Source organism: Mus caroli, chromosome 11 (assembly GCF_900094665.2).
Source record: "Mus caroli chromosome 11, CAROLI_EIJ_v1.1, whole genome shotgun sequence".
NCBI classification, from domain to species: domain Eukaryota; kingdom Metazoa; phylum Chordata; class Mammalia; order Rodentia; family Muridae; genus Mus; species Mus caroli.
Window position 1 is genome coordinate 44,322,508 of NC_034580.1, and position 21,914 is coordinate 44,344,421.

The 21,914-nt window shown below is 38.0% G+C and overlaps 2 protein-coding genes across 2 annotated transcripts; both read left to right on the forward strand.

Moving 5' to 3' along the window:
• Nucleotides 1-10,028: 10,028 nt before the first annotated feature.
• Nucleotides 10,029-10,964, forward strand: LOC110305568 (olfactory receptor 10-like). Its single transcript, XM_021177582.1, has one exon. The coding sequence runs from the start codon at nucleotides 10,029-10,031 to the stop codon at nucleotides 10,962-10,964; it is 936 nt and encodes a 311-aa protein (XP_021033241.1).
• Nucleotides 10,965-18,329: 7,365 nt separating this feature from the next.
• On the forward strand, nucleotides 18,330-19,265 carry LOC110305412 (olfactory receptor 2Y1-like). The gene has a single exon (XM_021177377.1). The coding sequence runs from the start codon at nucleotides 18,330-18,332 to the stop codon at nucleotides 19,263-19,265; it is 936 nt and encodes a 311-aa protein (XP_021033036.1).
• Nucleotides 19,266-21,914: the final 2,649 nt, after the last annotated feature.

A 21,914-nucleotide genomic window follows, 5' to 3' on the forward strand; every position in this document is an offset into this window, starting at 1 on the left:
GGCCAGCCTGGTCTACAAAGTGAGTTCCAGGACAGCCAAGGCTACACAGAGAAACCCTGTCTCAAAAAACCAAAACAAAACAAAAAAACAAAACAAAAAAATAAAAATATAAAATAAGAATGCATAAGAAGAGTAGAGTCCCTAATATTTGTAGCTATTTGACTGAGTATAGTGCACAGATTAATAAAAATGTTGACTAACAAGAGAAAGCCCAGAGACATTTTAATAAAATTTTATATACATTGAGATCTTCATAGAACAGTACAAATCCTAAGAAAATCACTAAAGCAAACTGCTTTTATATGTTTTGAAACAAAGAGTAAATAACATATAAATAAATGGTAAAGTGAGTGCATTTCTCAAAGAGTGTAGGGATGTCTCTAAGAGGTATACTTGGGCTGGGGGGCTCAAGTCTTGTGTAAGATAATCATTATTTTAAATCATTTATTTATTTGGGTGCATTAAAGTTTTATCTCCTACTATCTTGTGGTTGAGTCTTTTTCACCATGTTAGGGGAGTGTTGTCAATCTCCACAAGGAATCTTGTTTGTTTGTTTGTTTGTTTGTTTGTTTGTTTGTTTGTTTTAGGAAAAGGCAATCTAAATGCCCCTTACTGAAGTTTTGTTGTCTCTAATGATTTAAGTTTGAAATAATCAAGATTCTTCCTAGACAGTATTTTTTTGGCACAGCTCAGTCTCAACTATTTTAATATTTATGAAGCCCATGGCAATATCACAATAGACACATCTGTAATAATTAGATCTGGGTAACTGGAAAATTTATAACCTCAAAATGTATCATTTTTTTGTATGGTGAACATTCAAAATCCCTCTACTCACTATTTTGAAGGAGACAAATGTTATAAACCACAGTTAAATTTTCATGTAGGGAGAAGATGTTGTTCTTCTCATGCAACAGAACCCTGAGACCTATGAACTATCTTTCCTTTCTCACAGAGATATAGTTGGTTGTTGTAGTTGTCTTTGTGAAGCCTTAAAACATGAAAAATGGATTAGGATTAGATGCATGAGTAAATGCTATCTATCTATCTATCTATCTATCTATCTATCTATCTATCTATCATCTATCATCCATCACCTATCTACCTATCATCCATCTATCTTATCATAAATAAAGTAAAAAAACTAAAACAAGCTGCAAATGAGGACTTACAATGTGCACAGTTGTAGGCTTATATTTTGTAAAACCTACTTTTAATAAGAGTTCTTAAGTGCTTTGACCCCTCCAGACCTCCGTCCATCAGAGGTAGTAGAAAGAAAAGGTTAATACAGCAAATGAGGATGTTTAGAAATAGTTCTTTTGAGCAAATCTAATATGCCATGTCAGAATATCAGTAGTTCAGTTCACATAAAACAGCAGTGGCAGCTCGATCCACTGGCAAAATTGATTAATGAATCAACAACAGCAGTTTGAGAGGCTCTTCCAATGGGCCTGAGTCCATGGAAGCAACAAGAAGCTGCCAGAATAGCACCAGAAGTTCTTTGATGGCGTTTCTCTCTATGAAGTCACAACAAATGATGACTAGCAAAGAATGGTAAGGCGAACCAATACAATACAAGTCATAGTCACAGTGTCCTTGCCGTCATTGTCATCATCAGCAAAGCCCAACTATGATCACTATACAGCATCATCTACTGTCTGTTGGGTTATATTTATACCTTTTCCAAATATCATGTGTTCTGTCAAGCATCTGCTCCAGCAAAACATCATATGCCCCTTTTCCAGGCAGCTTCCAGAAAAACACCACGTCTGTTCTCAACAAAACATCTCTCCACATTTCTGCTTCAGCAAAAGCATCCTATGATAAGACAGATTCCAGAAAAACATCACATGACACAACTGAGTCTCCAAAGAAACCAAAAATTTCCACTTCACACATTACCTGCAGTGGCGGCACATGCCTTTAATCCCAATACATGTGCACAACCAATGTCCTAACTTTTCCAGAAAAGTACAAAAATCTTATTATGATGGGGGAAAATGTGAGTACGTAATAAAAGAAGAAAATGAAACAGAAAATAAACCATGAAAAAGGTGTTCCCATCTCCATATAATCAATGAAATGCAAATTAGCATGACACTGAGATGATTTCATACCATCTCATAGGCAAGCACATAGGGGTATATTTTTTTGGTGGTTCTGAGCATTTAATTTTTATAATGCTATGCTAGATTCAATAATGCTAAGATACAGTCTTACTCCTTAAAGTGTTTTTAAGATGAGGCAAGTAGATACATACAAGCAATTTATTATTTATTTCTTTGTTTTACATTCAAGAAATTTAGAGTATATTTTTAAATATTGTCTAAGGTCTCATAATAGCTTCTAAATATTTTGTTAACATTTCATCTGTTTTCTATGCACCCTTACACACCAATAGATATGCCTACTTTTATTAATGTTTATTTCTTCCCAATCACTGCAAATGTTATTTTTTCAATTTTTGTTTGGCTAATATTAATTTTACATGTTAACTTGGTTCATTATGATAGATGAATATAAATAAACTTATAAAATCCTACCTCTATCAACACTCCTCTCCATTCTTAGCCAACTCTAGTAATCACTAACTTTCTTTCAGGCTAATGTTTTTATCATCTACATATGAGGTGATTGCCTTTCTATGTCTGGTTTACCTAACATAATACCCTCTAATTCATCAAATTTGCTCAAATGATGGAATTTCATTCTTCTTTATTGCTGAGTAACATTAAACTATACATATGTGGAATATTTTCTTATTCATTCATTCACTGATTGGCATACAGAGTGATTCTGCATTATGACTAGTGTGAATATTGTCACAACAAACACAGTAAGCATGTATATCGATGGAATGCTGATTCAGTTCCTTTGGATATACACCAGAAATGGGACACCTCGATTGCACGATAAATCAGTTATAACTCCAGTCTTTAGAAGAACATGCACACCATTCTATATAACGTCTGAACAAAATCACATTCCTACCAACTGTCAGATTTCCTATTTCTCTGTGTCCTCGTCAGTAATTGATGGTTTGCTTGTTTTGGTAATGGCCATTAAAGCTAGAGTGAGATGGTATCTCATTGTGGTTTTGATTCAAATTTTCCTAGTACATAACAAAACCAAACTTTTAAAACACACATTTTCATCTCTTGTGTATCTGCCAGTTCAAAATATTTTCATAAATTCACAAAAGAAAGCCTGAAGTAATAGATACTCAACTCAGTGAACAGACTAAAATCCACTGAACTGTAGATTTTAATTTTTCATCATACATGACATTGGTAAATGGTCATGTTGTCAAACTACCTTATCTGTAAATGTTTTTTATTGGCAAACTCAGATACCTCTCAGTCTTAGATCTAGGGATTTGAATTGATCCACCCCAACATCTATCCCACTGATGAACTGCTAGAGTGCATGAAGGGTCTGGTCCTAAAGATCCAAAGCAACAGGATCTCCAGGACACACGGCAAAAACATCTGAGAGGAGACCCCGTGAGGCTCCAGTATTTATAGAGTAGCAGAAGCCTACTAGACCATGGAGTCATTGCAATGAACATTTGCAAGCAAAGAAGTATGAACAAAAGGTATACTGTAGGACACACTGTGACATACTACAGTTTCCACAATGAATTTTTTCCCTTTGTTATGAGGAGGTTGCAAGGATGAAGGGTAGGTATGAGAGGAGAAGATATGAGTGGGATAGCGGGCATGGTGTGAATTTCATAAAGGACCAATAAAAAGTTAAAAGTATTTCCTATACTATGTACAATAGCGTTAAATGTATAATATGTAATTTTAGAATGCATTGACAAAATTTCTTTCTTAGCTTTGTTGTGGATAAAATTAATATTCATAAATCAAACACAACAGAAATGTAAATCATAAAAGTTTTTATCATGGAAATCAATTTTAGCTGAATTGATGATTCATATAAATAGAATACACAAGCACTACTTGAAGAGTCCAGAGATTTAAGTTAGTCTATGCTTGTTCCTAAGTGAGTCTTGGAATGTATTCTGATGGGTCAAGGACTGATAGGACTGTTGTTGAAATAGGGAAGCATCGGGAAACTCAGTCAAGTGAATAGGAGGAGGTGTGCTGAGGATGCTGAATACATCTATGTTTGGAGAACAGAGGGAATTAAGAACTACAAGGTGGATCATAGAGAGCCCATTAGTTGAGTATAATTGCCACAATGGGGCCCACGTGTCTCCAAGGCCACACTTTGCAAACAATTTTTCTTTGCTGCTACCATAGAGCCTTGGCAATGTGCCCAGGGCATTTGTGATGCACTAAAAATAGTCTCGTGGGGGTGATTTGGTTATACACCAGATCCTTCCAATTCTCAGTTAACCAACCAAAGGGAGCTTGGAGTGCACTAGAGGATGCCATGGGATTCAGCAACTTCTTTTCCTGTGCAGAACTGTGTGAAATGATGATCTCCAGAATAAGCCCTCTACTTCAGGAAAGAATTCAGGACCACGGAGGGACATATACAGCTTGCACATCCCGATATGTAAACGGCCCCAAGTGGGTCTCACTTCTCCATTGAAGTCAATAGAATTCAGGCTGATAACAGGGTGGTTTCCTTTCCTAGTAATTTAGGTAAGTACTGACCAGGTGAGTTACTCTAACTTCACAAATAAAACTCAAGATATAAATATCCCATTACGCAAGCAAGGCTGGCCTCCAATCTGATAGTTGACTGGCTTGAGGATATTGAAGTTATGATTTACTTCTGATAATCTTTCCTTCTCTATCACCTTCACTAGACACAGCATGCCAAAATATTCCCGCTTGCATGCATTTATCTCCAAGTGCACACAGTTAAAGGAATAAGTATTTTTCTAATGTGAAGAAGAAATATCAATTTAAAATAACTTTAAAATCTTTTCTAAAACCTAAATCTGAAAAATCCAAAGCTCTAATATGCAATGTAACTTGTACATAGCAGAACCAGGAGGTAAGAATAGGGGTGTGACCATATGACAATACATTAAGGAAGATTTGTAAGAATAGACAGGGAAGAAATGTCCTCTAAATGAAACAGTGTTATGCGTAATTCATACAAGTTAAACCAATTTATTAACTTAGTCTTGTAATGTCTAATACTGTACCTGGATTCAAACCTTTGTTACCTGGTATGATGCTAAAACACTTGTTCTCAACCTGTGGGTCGCGACCCCTTTGGAGACAAATGCCCCTTTCACAGGGGTCATCTTAGGCCATTGGAAACACAGATATTTGTATTATGGTTCATAAATGTAGCAAAATTTCAGTTATAAAGTAGCAACAAAAATAATTTTATGGTTGGGTCTCACCACATGAGGAACTGGATTAAAGAGTCTCAATACTAGGAAAGGTGAGAATCATTGCTGTAGAAGTTGTGATATGCTGAGTGTTCAAGAGTCTTGAAGGTTGCTGTGAAACCCTGTGGTATAGAATGGGCTGCTGTATGGTTTCTCATGTGAATGAAATAAGGTCCAGATCAAAGAGTGTCAGTCTGCAGGTGAACATACAGGTGGTGATGGGGAATTGGTAGAGGGATGTTTTGGTCATAAGGTTTAATATTGAGTTAGCTTCTCAAAAATTAATGAGAAATCTATACCTATAGGCACAAAGGGAAGATTTAAGTTAAATTCAGATTATACAATATGTACTGTTAGCTCTGAAGATGATTAAGGAATAATTTTTGGAACTTCTGATTAGATGTAAAATAATATTTTTTATTTAAATGTGATTCTAATAATTCTACATTAAGCCAGTGGGTAAATGAAGTAGTACTACGCGGTTTGAGGAAGTAAACATGGTTTCTCACCAGTGAATTCACCATTTATAGAGATCATGAGTAGACACATATGGGCACAAAAAGACACAGGAAATCACTGACATTTGTATTACAGAAAACTAAGTATGCAAGTGTCAAAATATTTTGTCTTTGATGGAAAATAAAGAATAGTGATGAAAATTTTAAAAGCGATTTTCTATTGTTTGAAAAACAAACGTGGAAAAAAAAGAAAAACAAACATTAAGATCGAGTAGAATGCTTCAAACTATTAAGCCAACTATTTGGTTAATGTAAAAAAGTGTTTTAACCTATACTGAGAGATCAGTTTATTGTCTCCGAGTGAGAAGACAGATACAAAGGTAGAAGATAGCTGCCAGTAAGCTCCATTTCAGACAACTTCATTTTCAAGTTTACTCCTGACTGAACCACAGTCTTGTAAACTTCATCAGTTTGTCTGAGTTCTGGCTTTTTGCAAAGAAGAAAGCAAATTGGATATCTTTGCTATGTGGTAGATTTTTAGGCATGAGCAAGTTATCATGGTTGTCTTTTGATGTCTTTTTCTAATCTAGAAAACGTCACTAAAAAAAAATCTGCTTCTCAAGCGGTGTGCTTGCCCAAATATTGGTTGGGCTGTTCTTTAATCCTTTAAGTGTGAAGTTGTAAAAGGATAACTCCTAAAGAGTGGCACCTTAGGTGAAAAGCTGCATCAAATGGACTAAGTTGTCTGCATTTATCGTAATTTCATTGGCTCATAGAGGTAAAGAATTTGGGTTATAAGAAAGTGAAGATTTGCAAATTGTCCTCTGTATTGAGGAATGTTGAGCTTGGAAATCTTCTGATGTTATTATCACTGTGCTGTGGAGGACTGTCAACTGAGGTTGACAAATAGATCTGCATTTCACCTCCATACGTTGGCTTTCCATGGTTAAGCTTAGTGCTGCCCAATGTCTTGGCCAATGTGGCCATGTCAAAGCCCAACTAGAATAAGAGATGTAGAGTAGGTATAATAAACCAGAATCCAATCATTTATTTCACATGTAAATAGGCTTTCACAAGTGTTCTTGACACATGAAAAAGACCTCCAGGAACATGTGTTCACATTTTCCAGATGTGGACATAATGAGGCAGAGCATATCACCAAAATTAATGAAAGAGCAGAGAATGCCTCTATGAGAGATTAGAGATGTGTCATAAACATGATTATTTCCCTGAGTGACAGACATATGGGCAGTCTAGGAAAGATGGATTTTAAGCCATGTGACCACTGAGACTCACTAGTGCATTTGACATGGTATAAAATGCTAAATAAGTTAAGTATCCCTTTCATGATCATCAAAGAATAGAATTGCAGGAGCTGGAAAGGTAGCTCAGTGACTAAGTGAACTTAATGCTCTATCAGAGGACTTGAATACAGTTTCCAGCACCCATGTTTAGGGGACTCACAATTTCCTTTTGGTCCAGCTCTAGGGGGATCCAATACACTCCTCTGGGTTTCTTGGGTAACTGCACTTATGTGCACATACCCTACATACACATAAATTTTATATATAGAGATACATATATATGTGGATACATATATACACATACACCTATATGTGTATATATGTATCTCTCTCTATATATATGTATATAATTTTTTTAAAGAATGGAAGAGAGATAGACAACTGTCCAAAGCATGTGTCATGTACTCTTGTCATTTCTGAATTTATAATAGCATACAATGTCAATCAAGATCTCAAGATTATATGAAAATTTTATTTTATATCTAAGACTTACAGAAGCAAGTCTTCAGAACAGGTGACATGGTGACAAAGGTTATATGTAGGAATCTGATTACAGACTTTGCCAGCTAATATGTGGCTACTACTTCATCTTTATAATTCACACTTTCCATCTTTCCTACAAAAGGCTTCAAGTATGATACACAAACACTTCCTGGAATCAAAATGGAGCATGGTGGACTGTCTATAAAGATAAGATGATGCTAATTTGGCAAATATTCTCATATTGAGAGGTCAACTTTCCATTAATTCTTTCTTTTAGTCTTATCTGATGAACTTACCTGTGTTCTATTTTGATTTTTAATGGCATTTTTTTTCAGTTATGTGTATTTGTGGGGGTGGGGCAGAGTATGGACACTGGTGCTGCTGGAGGCCAGAGTTGTAGGATATCCTTGAGTCTGAAATTATTAGTTTGACCCACCCAGCAAATACGTTGGGAACCAAGCTCTAGTATAACAAGAGCAATACAACACTCTTAGCCTCTGAGCTTTCTCTCCATTGGTCCCAATTTTGACTTCTATCATAAGAAGTCTCAACCTTGAAATAAAACAAACTTTTATGTATCTGGCATTTTAAAATTTGTTCCTGTTACTTCTCAAGGTTTCTCATGGAAATGGATTTTCATAAGATTTGAAGATAGAATCAAATGTTTCCATCAACAAAAGTTATATAACATCTACTAAATTATATGAACAGAAGTAACACTAGGTACCTCTTATACTTCATGAGGTAAGACACTAGCTATTTTTTTAATTGGGTATTTATTTCATTTACATTTCCAATGCTATCCCAAAAGTCCCCCAACCACTAGCTATTTTTTTAAGACTGAAATTTATTTGGTACATTTATGTCTACAGGTCAATAACAGCTTGTTTCCAATTAGAATTTCTGCATACTGTCCTTAGGTAAATAATTACTAATAACTAAGGTATAAGAGCGACCATAGATATTTGGAGCAGATGTTTTGACAAAGCTCATGGTGGAAAGGATACTTCTACAGAACAACTGTTGCTTCTAAAGCTCTGGGAACATCGTGCTGGAAGAGAAAGCAGAAGGAATATAAGACCCAGAGGCTCAGACTGTGTTAGAAGTTACATGCTAAAAGTCTTTACATGACTTCTTCACCGTGAGATGAACAAGGACAATAGTAGAATAACATGGATGAGGGAACCCACAAGGCCTCAACTCTACACAAAGAACTGTTAATTAAGGAATGCTGACAGTGGGAGAAATAGCCTTCCCTGGGGAATAATGTAACAATCATTTATCTAATGCCAATGGCCAGCTCTGAAAACATAGGTACAAGTAACATTATACAGCCTGAGCAGAAATATATACACATATACATATATGCATGGAATACCAATTAATGAGAAAATAAGTCATAAATTTGAACAAAGAGTCCATGAATTTGAATAAGAGCAAGGAGAGGTATATGGGAGGGGTTTGGGAGAGGAAAGGGAGGAAATGGTATAATTATATTCTAATCTCAAAAATAAAAGAAATTCAAAATTAAGAAAACTGATTCTCCAAGTTAAAAAATATGATAGTGGTTCCTTCAAATTTTAAAAACTTACTGTGTTCTCTACCACCCAAGATCTCACAAGACAATGACATAGAAGAGGTCTTCACAGAATGTAAACATTTCTAGAGAGAACATTGTACAAAAACATTTTAGCTTGAGGGCAGAAAATAGCTCTTTCTGGTAATTTCAGGAATAAATTAATCAGAGTATGTTCTGCAATGCTTATTTGTGACAGAGAACATATGTAATATTTTTTTTTATCTAAAGGGATCTAAACTCTTTGAGTCCTTTATGACAGATGGCAGTTGTGCGAGTGTGGAGCCCAGAACAGGTGTAATGACAGCATTGGCTATGCAGGAAAAAGCAGATGAATATCAGAGGACAAATTTGTGATTCTGGAGTCTTCACTACTGAAAAACCCTGTCACATAGACCAAGATGATGAGCAAAATGAACCACGAGTGTACACATTAGATTTTATTAATTGACTGATAGTATTTGTCTCAGAGCTCAAACTCAGGGAGTTGCATGTGCTGGACAAGCACTTAACCTATGAGCTGCATCTGCAACTCCACACTAGATTTTAAAAGCAGATTCCCATTACTGCATTTGGATCCATATCTCGGTGTTGTGATTCTAGCAATAAATATATCATCTCTCCTTCCAGACATGAAAACATTGAATCCACAAAATTGAGTGGTCTCAATGAAATTTTGACACAAATCATCAGAACTAGAACTCAAGCAAAGAGGACATCCATGTCTTGGATCTAAAGATGAAAAGAGACAGATAACTGTATATGTGGAACTAAATAGCAAAATGGAGAACGCAACCTATGAATTTGTAGTATTAAGATATAATTTGGAAACCCACACTACTCGTTGAAAGCATTGCGTTGTTCATGGTTTGCACTGGTCAAAGGCAATGGGAACCTTCAATTCCAGTTCAGATAGGGCCTTCTTTTTGGTGGGATTCTCAGATTGGCCTCACCTGGAACTTGTCTTTTTTGTCACCATTTCAATTTTCTACTCCCTCACTCTCTTTGGCAACTCATCCATCATTGCTCTCTCTCGACTGGACCTTCGACTGCAAACACCCATGTACTTCTTCCTCTGCCACCTCTCCTTCCTGGACCTCTGCTACACTACCAGCACTGTGCCCCAGCTCCTCATCAACCTCCATGGACTTGACAGGACCATCAGCTATGAAAGGTGTGTGGCCCAGCTCCTCATTTTTCTTGCCCTGGCATCTACAGAGTGTGTGCTATTGGGGGTCATGGCCTTTGACCGCTATGCTGCTGTGTGTCGTCCACTGCACTACACGACCATTATGCATCCCCAGCTGTGTCATACACTGGCCATCTCCTCCTGGGTAGGGGGCCTTGTGAACTCTCTGACTCAGACAGGCCTCATGATGGCCATGCCACTCTGTGGCTATCGACTGAATCACTTCTTCTGTGAGATGCCCATATTCCTCAAGTTGGCTTGTGAGGAAACAAAAAGAACAGAGGCCAAGATGTTTGTGGCCCGAACAATAGTTTTGGTCTGCCCTGCAGCACTTATCCTGGGTTCCTATGCTCACATCACCAGGGCAGTACTGAAGGTCAAGTCAACAGCTGGACGCAGAAAAGCTTTTGGGACTTGTGGATCCCACATTCTGGTGGTCTCTCTGTTTTACGGTTCAGCCATTTACACATACCTTCAACCCACTCACACCTATTCTGAAAGTGAGGGAAAGTTTGTTGCCCTTTTTTATACTATCGTCACCCCCATGCTCAATCCTCTGATTTATACGCTGAGGAACAAGGATGTGAAGGGGGCTCTGTGGAAGGTGCTAGGGAGAGGCACAGACTCTGAGTAAGTGGAAAGAAGAAGGACCGGGATATTTTTTCTGTTACAGTTTTCATAGTCTGTTCTAGGACCATTGGTCACTAGCAAAAAGCCTTCAGTAGACCTCAGAGTTTTAGTGTCTTCCTATTGGGGAGGTGGGACTGGTTGAAGTTCTTTCAGTATCATTTCCATAGAATGAAAGTTGGCTTATATCACATTCAAAAAAAGGCTTGGGAAGATGATGTGTTCTAGCTCCATGCAGAGTCTACTGACTAGTGAACATCCTCAGAGTGAGAAAAGACCCATAAATGTGCTAGCATATTTTCCAAAATAGTCTCTAATTCCCTGTGGGGAAGAGGAAACGCTGAATCTTATTGCAAAGTACATGAGTTCACTGCTATGCATTTTAGTAGATGTGAGATCCATTTTCATACCCAGAATCTAAAGAATTAGCTCTTAATTTGGCCATCCCTAGCTACTCGTTTCTTGAGTGTAGTTAACTTCTCATTACAGGTTTGTGGCTTTACTCTATGTGATAAAAGCATGTCAGGAAAGTTATACAAATTCCATCTCAAACAAAGAAAATGTTTCACTGAGTCATGGCAGTTGGTGACAAATAAATTTGCTACAATGATTAAAATCTTAGTAACATTTGATCAAATTTCTGTATTCCAGTAGCTTTTTTTCCTGTTGTGACCAAATTACCAGACAACTTAGAGATTTATTTTGCTTGCAGCTGCAGAAGATTCCATCTATAATGATGGGGAAGGTACGAACAAAAGAGCAAAGCAGCTTCACACCATGGCTGGGAAGCAGAGAGGGATAAAATGCAGATACACTGCTTCCTCTTTTCCCCTTTTATTCTCTCCAAGCCTCTAGTCCATAAGTCTTGCCACATGCATTCACCTCAGACAATCCTTTCTACAACAGTATTCACAGACGCATCCAAAGACGTGTCTCAAATCTTATTCCTTGGTGATTCTAAATTCAGTCAAGTTGTCAAAGAAGAACAATCACTATATATCAGCCAGTCAACCTGAAACCCAAACATATCACTTTGAAGTTATAGCATCCTGCTTATGATTCCATCAAAAAGATCATATCTGTTTTATCAGGAAAAAAATTATCCAGCCTCTCACCATGAGTCCCTTTTGTCTTAACAACTCAAGAATTGTTTAGAAGGTCAAGTTCAAATTCTCCTGTCAGACTCACTGCAAAGTTTTGACTATGAGCCACTGTAAACATTGAAAAGGGATTTATAACTCTGTGGTGGTGATGGCCCATGCCTTTAATCCCAGCACTCAAGAGGCAGAGGCAGGCAGAGCTCTATGAGTTTGGGGCCAGCCTGGTCTACAGAGGGAGTTCCAGAACATTCAAAAGCTACACAGCAAAATCCTGTCTTGAAAGTGAAAGCAAAAGCAAAAACAACAAAAAAATGAGTCTATATACTTCCAACATACAGTAACAAAAAATGAACATTCTTTTCCTAAAGTAGGGAGATGGGAACATAGAAAGAAGAGATGGCTCCAAACTAAGACTGAAACAGCAGCTCACACATTAAAGCCTGCAGTCCAGCATCAAACACCCAAGTCATATGACACATGATTTAAGTTCCAATGGATATGGATTTTGACAATAGACGCTCAAAATTCTCTTAGGGGTGAACTCTCTTCTTAATTTTAATTTTTCTAACTCTCCTTTACCATCTCTCCTTTACCAACCTCTAACCTGCCATCTTACCCTGAAGCTTTCCTCTTAATGAATTTCTACCATACCCAAGCATCTGCATACACTTTCATTAATCCTTAAACAGCATTACAGGATAAGTCACATCATCACCTCCCTCATGGAGAAATTGAGTCTTAAACAGGTTAATTAAAATTTTCAGGATTAAAAAGCTTGTAATCTACAGCTGTTTTTCTATATTATGTTATAACTCCTTAAATATTTACATTTAATTAAAATTAAATTAAATAATTTTGATTATTAAAAATTTAACTCCATATAAAATAACATTAATTTTTAGTATATAAACTGGAGTACATTAATGAAATTTTGTTTTTGAGTTTGTTATTGATGAAACTAGACAATAGGAAAAGATAATTGGTTTGGGGTGTGGGTTTTGTTTTGTTTTGTTCGTTTTGTTTTGTTTTGTTTTGTTTTGTTTTGTTTTGTTTTTTGCCAACCTGACATAAGCTAGAGCCATCTGGGAAGAGAGGGCATCAGTTGTATAATTGACAGTCATATTGGCCTGTTGGAAAGTCTGTGGGGACATTTTCTTGATTGGTGATTGGTGCAAGATGGTCCAGGCACTGTGGGCAGTGTCCCACCCCAACCCCTGGCAGGGGTCTCGGGTGAGATGAAAAGCAAACTGAGCAAAACACGGAAAGCAAGCCAGTAAGTAGCATCCCTCAGTGACCACTGGTTCTTTCTGCCTCTAGGTTCCTGCTTTGAATTCATACATCGACTTCACCTAATGGTGGACTATAACCTCAGAGTTGTAAAATGAAATAAGCTTTTCTTCCTAAGTTGTTTTTGATTGTGGTATTTTATCACAGTATTAGAAACTAACCTAGGACAATAGCAATACGTTGAGTCTGTGTGTGAACGATAAAACATCAGACTTTCCTTAAGGAAATACTTAGGTCAATGGTGCATATAAGTAAGACTATGAAAAAGTCTAAAGTGTGGTCAACACAGTACACCTCAGTTGGGAAAGGAGATTTGGCCTGGTTGGTCAAAGGAAATAAGAAATGAGATGAAGGTAAATGCAGTCTGCAGAATCTCAGATGGTAGATTCATCAGGGCAAGAGATCATGGTATATGGAGATACTAACTAGAGCAATTTCACTTGGGCATTTAGGAATATAGAGCATTGAAGACTTAAGTTCACAACTTAGAGTCCATTGGTTGGTTGTAATTGCCTCCCTGGGGCTCAGACATCTCCAAGGCTGTCCTTACTAAACAATTTTTCTTTGCCACTACTGAATCTCTGACAATTTCCCCATGGCATGTATGATGCACTAAGCTAAGAGGAGGTTTGGTAATATGCCAGGTCCTTCCATGTCTCACTGATAAGTGACAAACTGGGAAGATGCAGCCACCCCCAGGTTATTGGCACCAGTGAGAAAAGTCTCCCTGGAGAGAGAATCATGGATAATCATAAAAAATAAATAATATCTCCAGATAGGAGCTCCCATCCAAGGCTGACATCCTACAGAATAAATAAATCAGCTCTACCTAGAACATCTCTAGCTGCAAATGGGCCACACACATCACCTTTGAAACCAAGAAAATTAATGGTTGTAGTGCAACAGTTTCCTTTGCTGGAGGTCTGAGTGAGTACTGACTGGATGGGCTACACCACCCTCACAACTTAAACAGAATCAAAAATAATTCCACTAGGTGACTAATAGAATTTCCTTCTGCTCTTTGCCTGGTTTGTGGATAGAGAAATGTTAAATTAAAACAAGAACGTTTTATCACTAGTCAGCTTTCTCTAAGATCCATTCTATCGTCTCATTTCACTACACATAACATGTAAAAATATTCTCCAAGTACAGAACAGGAGTGGGGGCAATCAACATTGAAGTGAAATCAAGGCAGGCTAGCTAGAAGATGAGTTTAAAACTGGGAGTTGGTCTTAGATAGAGCTGACATTTTGTATCAGGTGTTGCTATTTAAACCACTAACTCAGTGTAGTCATTGTCTACTAACCTGACTGAATTCAAACCTTGGTTATCTGTTGTTATACTAGAAAATTTTGTAGTCGCACTTGGGGTGTTTGAGATAATAAAGATCACCTTAAACATTTGTGAAACTGGAAGAGATATGGGATAATTTTTAGTGAGAAAGGAATATGGTCCAGATCAGAAAACAACAGTTTACAGAATAATAAATGGTAATGGAGGTTAGTAGGACACTCAGGTGGCTGGAAAGGTTTGAAAGTAAGTTAACCATTAATAGAGTAACAAGAGAGCCCCACACACAGGCATAACAAGTGGAAGAGAAATCAGATTAAAAGTTAAAAGTAGATGGTTGAACAATAGAGGTACAGGAAGAAATGAACAATGTGCCCTTTGCTGAGGTAGGCTGAATGTCACTTCTTGAATGTCACTGTATTGTAATTTGAAAATGCCATGCGATTAGTTGACTGCAAGCTGGCCATGGTGGTTCAAGCCTATAATCCCAGAACTTGAGAGGAAAGGGCGAGAGGATTTGAGGTCATGGTCATCCTAGACTATACAGTAAGTTTCTACCTTTTAAAAGGTAGGGAGGCTCCCATGAAGGATATAGCATGGACACTCTTCCTGATGGCTGATCATAAGCATTATCTACAGAGCTCATGCACTGGCTCACAGGTATGTGCACCTGCTCAGACATAAACGCATATTTTATGAGCCAAAGATGGCTACTGACTATGATATTTCAGAAAGCAAACACATAAATGTCAAAATGCCTTATGTGTGCCGAGGAGATTAGGAGTAGTGGATGCAACCTTTAAAAACTTGAGATCAGAAAAATAAGGAAAATCACAGCTCAGCAGGAGGGTCCAAGTGCACCCAATTATTCAGTTAATGCAGAAACATTTTTCTAACTTCATGGAATGTTCAACTTTCAGAATTTGATATAGAAGCTTTGTCTTTTTGAGAAGATCAATTTTTTTCTAGACAGTCTATTTTTATACTTCTTTATTTTAAAGTTTTTCACACTGAGCCAAGAAAGTGTAAAGTTATAGCAAGATAATGTGTTTGAGCAGCTAGTGGGTGGCTGAGATGCAAGAATGAATAATTAAGACCTGTTGCATTCGTTAACATAATGTCATTTTCTTACTGAATAAAAGATTTATGCAGTATAAAAGGAAATATAAATTGTTGAAATGTTACTCTACTTGAAGGTCATTATTCTTCTGTTGTATGGAGAGAAGTCAGCTGGGAAAGATCTATGTCTGAATATGGGTACCCTAGCACCTCTGCCCCATCTTTGCTCATGTGTTCTGGGCTCACATGGAAAGTCCTGTCCAGTCCCTGAGCCAGTATTACAAAGGTCAAAATCAACCTGGGATATGAGTTGTACAACTAGGAGTGATGTGTGGCATCTGCCAAAGTCCTCCGTTGGATTCATGTGAGGAGCAGCTTACAGGTGATCCTAAAAGCTGCAAAAGCCTCCCAAGAGATTTTCCTTTTGTGATTTCAGAACATGTGCATAATCAAGAAGGCCCCAGTTAGCCAGGTCAAGAAAAGAAGAGTAAAGAACTCTTTTAGAGAACTTAATCCCCATCAAAATCTTGTAAAATAGATTATTTTATACTTACGTGAAGCAAACTTCCAGAACAGGTGGTAAATTCCATATGCGTATGTGTCAGGAGAGGAGGGAGTCCATTTGAATATAGGGGAAGGGGGTGACTGTGACCTTCATAAACAGCTATACTCGACTGTCAGAGCCATTCAGAATCAGCTGTGTTCAACAGAGTCACTCAAAACCATCTTAGGTGTTCTGGCTATAGTGCATGTATATTCACTTTCTCTCACAATTCACTTCTTGTTTGTGTTTCCCAGGGAGGCTTCGAGCTTGGCAGTCAAGTGTCTTCCTCGAGTCATCATCCCAACACTAGGTCACTGGTGATGACTTCCAGTATAGTAGACTCAGTGAAAAGGAGAATGTGTTAATTTGCCATAGTTACTTGTGTGGAGCATGGGTGAAGGTTCTGTTGGTTACTAACATCTTTTTCTGCTTTCCTATATCCAATTCATATTTTTTAAACTATGATAAATGTCCACTTGTAATTAATTCTATCCATACCTTGCTAATATAGTTTATGAAATGGGTTCATAGTTAATTCTCAAAGATGTAGAAGGCAGATTTTCATGAAATTGGAGAGTCAAATGTTTTACCCGTTATTTAATATTGACTAAATGCCATGAATGAAGTTAGCACTAATGCAATGCATCTTATATACTGTAAGAGAAGACTTTAGCTTTTTTTTTTTAATTGGCCATGTTCCTAAGTGCCTAGGAGCTTCTCAGGTTGGAAGAAGACAAGGGAGTGGAAAATTTTTAGTGAGTTCATTATAGGCATCATTGATAAAGCAGGGACAGATAAAATCCTTGTGCTATGAACTGAAAATCAGTATATACATGTAGATAGAAAGCATACAAAGAAATTTTGGCTTGAGAGGAGAAGAGTCCTCTTCCAGTGACGTTCAGAGGTGGGTTTTAACAGTGGGTGCAAAGTAGGAGCGTGTTCCAGGCATGGTGATACATGGGAAGTCACATATGCATTGCAAGTCATTTTGTTTTCCTACAGAAACAGATCTGTACTCTTCTTTACCCTTGTGATAGAAAACAGCTGAAGCAGTGATTCTTCTGCGAGTGCCACCTGGGTCGTGTATGCTCAGCAAAGGGAAGCAGATAAGCACTAAGGTCAGGTTTGTGACCTTAGCCTGGTTAATTCAGATCTTTAGCTACTTGCAGAATTCTGCTTCATAAACCAAAAAGAGGAAGAATGGAGAATAGCTCTTGTGCCATTTTTTTGCAGAGTTTATTTTATCTATATATTTATTTTAGTTTTCTTAAGTGCTGGGGGTTGGATATGGGAATCCTACACATGCTAGACAACTTCTTTTTCAGCCATCTCCATGATGGGCCCCACATCAGATTTTTAATAGTATTTTTATTAATTCTTTGAGAATTTCATACACTGTACTTTTCACATATTCACCTCTCTCCTAAATCCTCTCATAACCCCCTTCTCTACCCTCCTATCCAAATTTGAGATCTGACTTTCTCTTCTCTCTTTCTTCTAACTCTTCTCTCTCTCTCTCTCTCTCTCTCTCTCTCTCTCTCTCCCTCCCTCCCTGCCCCCCCCATCCAGTCTGGTTTGTGTTGCCCAACTAATGTTGGGATCAGGGCCTGACCTGGTGTGTGTTCGACCTACTGGGTCATATCATTAAATAAAACTAACTCTCTCTCTCTCTCTCTCTCTCTCTCTCTCTCTCTCTCTCTCTCTCTCTCTCATAGCAGGTATCAAATACCAACATCAGATTTCTAAATGCAGTTTCAAAGAGTGTGCATTTGGATCTTGCACCTTCGTGCTTTCAGGGAAGCAATATAGAACCTCTCTCCTTTCAGACAAAGAGAAGCATTTGGACTGAAAGTACTGAGTTGTCTGGCAAAGTCCAGACAGCAAGATTGGAGTTCTAACAAGAGCCACAACACCTTAAGCCAGTGATCTCCCATTTGAAGAGCGAAATAGAAAGAAGAATGGACAGATGGGATAGAATAGCAAACTAAAAGATAACATGCATCGTTTTTGAGTATTTATAAAATAGTGTTTTAACCCATACTCCTTACAGGAAACAATGAGGAGAGTTTGCTATTTGTGCAAGTGAAAGGCTATGGGAAATTTCAACACCAGTACACAAGAGAGTTTCATTTTGGTGGGTTTCTCAGATTGGCCTCAACTGCAAGTCGTCCTTTTTGTCATTATCTTGATTTTCTACTCCTTAACTATCTTTGGCAATACCACCATCATTGTTCTTGCAAGACTAGACCTTCGACTGCACAAACCGATGTACTTCTTCCTCTCCCACCTCTCCTTCCTGGACCTCTGCTACACCACGAGCACTGTGCCCCAGCTCCTCATCAACCTCCGTGGACTTGACAAGACCATCAGCTATGGAGGGTGTGTGGCCCAGCTCTTCATTTTCCTTGCTCTGGCCTCCACAGAATGTTTGATTTTGGTGGCAATGGCCTTTGACCGCTATGCTGCTGTGTGTCATCCACTCCACTACACCAGCATTATGAACCCCATCCTCTGCAGGGCACTGGCCATCTCCTCCTGGGTGGGAGGCCTTGTGAACTCTCTGATCCAAACAGGGCTTGTGATGGCCATGCGACTCTGTGGCCATCAAATCAATCACTTCTTCTGTGAAATGCCCATATTCTTGAAGTTGGCCTGTGAGGACACAGAAGGGACAGAAGCTAAGATGTTTGTGGCTCGAACAATAGTCTTGGTGTGCCCTGCAGTACTGATACTAGGCTCCTATGTTCACATTGCTAAGGCTGTACTGAAAGTCAAATCAATGGCTGGACGCAGAAAGGCTTTTGGGACTTGTGGGTCCCACCTCATGGTGGTTTCTCTCTTTTATGGCTCAGGTATTTATACATATCTTCAACCAGTCCATAGATATTCTGAAAGCAAGGGAAAGTTTGTTGCCCTTTTTTATACTATTGTTACCCCCATGTTCAATCCTTTGATCTATACGCTGAGGAACAAGGATGTGAAGGGAGCTCTGTGGAAGTTGCTAGGGAGAGGCACAGACTCTGGGTAGGAGGTGAAGAGAAGAGCTCATAACATCTCTGTAGTAGCTCTCATGTCTAGAATCCCACCTTGATCTTTCTCTGGTCCCAGAAAACAGCTCAGTAGCTCTCAGGATTTTAAAGACTTTCTTTTGAGTACACATACATTGAGATGCTTTATAGGTCAGTGTCTATGGTCTTCATGTAAAACAGAGTCATCTGTGATTTATATCACAATTTTCCACAAGAATGTACTTGGGGAGCATATTCTGGCCACACTAGAAAGTTGTAATAGGCTGTAAATATTTGGGACAGTGACAGGAGATATAATTAAATGTGACATCACTTTTTACAAAATCAATGACTCCTAACACAGATAACACTAAACACATAAGTCATTAGCTCACCAGCTATTTCCTAAGTAATTGTGGCACTGCTCACACCCTCCCAACAGCTTAAGGCTGTCCCTCACTTTCCTGACATGGTTTACCCTTCTAGCCTCCTGGGAAAATAAGGAAATCATGCCCTGAGACATTTTACTTGGCATATGGAGCTTTGGAGCTTTGTAGTGAATTTTTTGGAATTTTAGTTTCCAAACACAGAAATATTATAAGAAGGTGTTTTTGTTTTAATCCCAGGTTAAAGGATAAGGGGCTGCTTCCAACTGTCTGCATTAGCTGACTGATTTGCCTCATGCTCTAGCAGAGGTGTGTTTTGCCAGCTGCACATAGTTTTTGCAATTGTGTGACATTTGGAACTCTGGGAACTCTTCAGAGGGTGTATAAATGCTAGAGCCCTGAAAAGCAAGGTTGGTGGTTGGTTGTCGTTGGGGTTGGGGTTTGGGGTTTGTGGTTTGTTGTTTGCTATGCTCAAAGAAGAAACAAGAAGAAATTAAATTCAGGGATCTCTTCCTTTTCCTCTCTCCCCTCTTTGATTTTCTATTTTTCTCTCCCTCTTTTTTTCTGTCCTATCTGGTGCTAGGGGTTTGAAGGGGTAGAAAAAGGGTGGAGAAGGATGGAAGAAAGAAGAACCCACAAAGCAGCAAAAATACAGCTCCAGATCTTATGTATGAATCCTTCTGGAGAAGCTTTGACAGCCTCATCCCAATACTCCAAATAGATTCAAGGAACTAACATAAAAAAGGAAGAATATTAAATTATTAAAAGAAGATCATAAAATTATTGTGGCTTTATCGTGGAGATCATTTTAATATTAGGCAACTTAACTGATACATAGTAATTGTGAATGTCACTTTGAAGGGAGTGATTTCCCGAGGCCAACTCTTGGTTCTTATTTGGGTTCCTTGGCTGAGTAGAATAAACAAATTCATACAAAGCTGATTGTCAAGAAAAAAAAAGCGTACACGTTTTATTAATTTATGTATACATGAAGAGCTTTACAGGAGAGTAACTTTCCAAGAAAAAATGCTGAAACAAGTTGTTTTTACACTTTTCAGAAAAAGAACAAATAATTTATAAAAGACTGGCAACCAAATAGATCTCTTCCAGAGTAGTAAATTCTAGAGATTTCACTAAGAGACATACTGTAAGTATAAAAGCAAGCTTAAGATGAGGATTACTTTAGTTGGCTTGTTTATTCAGATTCATTACAATCCTTCATTACAAGTCTTGGTGACTAAGTCAAAGTCATCATGGCTTCCTGATTGCAGGGAAAGCCAGACTACATAGGCATGCCTAAAAATGCATTTTCTCACATCATTTCAGCTTCAATCATTATATGCCAATAAAATGTTTTTGTTTTTTTTATTTTATTTCTATTTTATTTTATATTTTGAGATAGCCTAGTCCTAACTCCTTTAGTAGTTTTGGAGTGTGGCATAATGCTTAAATAGTGTATTCGATGTATACAATGATTGCTTTGGCTAATTGGCATGTCTGTCACCTCAAGCATTTATTATTCTTTATTCTGAAAACAATCATAATCATCTCAAGTAGCTGTCTTGAAATGTGCAATTAAATGCTGTCAACCACTGTTGTCCAATGTACTGTAATATTTTAGGTATTATTGTTTATATCAGGACAGGTGAAGCCAACCAGTAATTTTCTGGAGTTGGATAATCTTTGGGGTGTTTAAGAGGAGATTATAAAGTCCCATTCAAGATCCACGAGGTATTTAGATAAGGAAATAGAACAAGATGTCATGCTGGTAGCAGAGCTGTCGTATCTGATAGGGATTGAGATGGGTTACAATGCATGGCCAGGAACATACCATGCTACAGAGTCTAGCCACAGAAAGTTGATTCAGGTCTATGTATGTTCCCTGACTTTTGGTTGAGAACTTCCAATGCCATGTCTAATGGTTTCACCACATATAGGGCAAAATATTTTGAAGTCGGGAATGCTCAAGGATAACACTTATAACAATAACTCCATTTGCTCCCGAAATTTTTTTATGTATTTTTTAAATATTTTTATTACATATTTTCCTCAATTACATTTCCAATGCTATCCCAAAAGTCCCCCATAGCGCCCCCAACTTCCCTACCCACCCATTTCCATTCTTATGGCCCTGGCATTCCCATATATTGGGGCATATAAAGTTTGCAAGTCCAATGGGCCTCTTATCCATTGATGGCCGACTAGGCCATCTTTCGATACATATGCAGCTAGAGACAAGAGCTCCAGGGTTCTGGTTAGTACATCATGTTGTTCCAACAATAG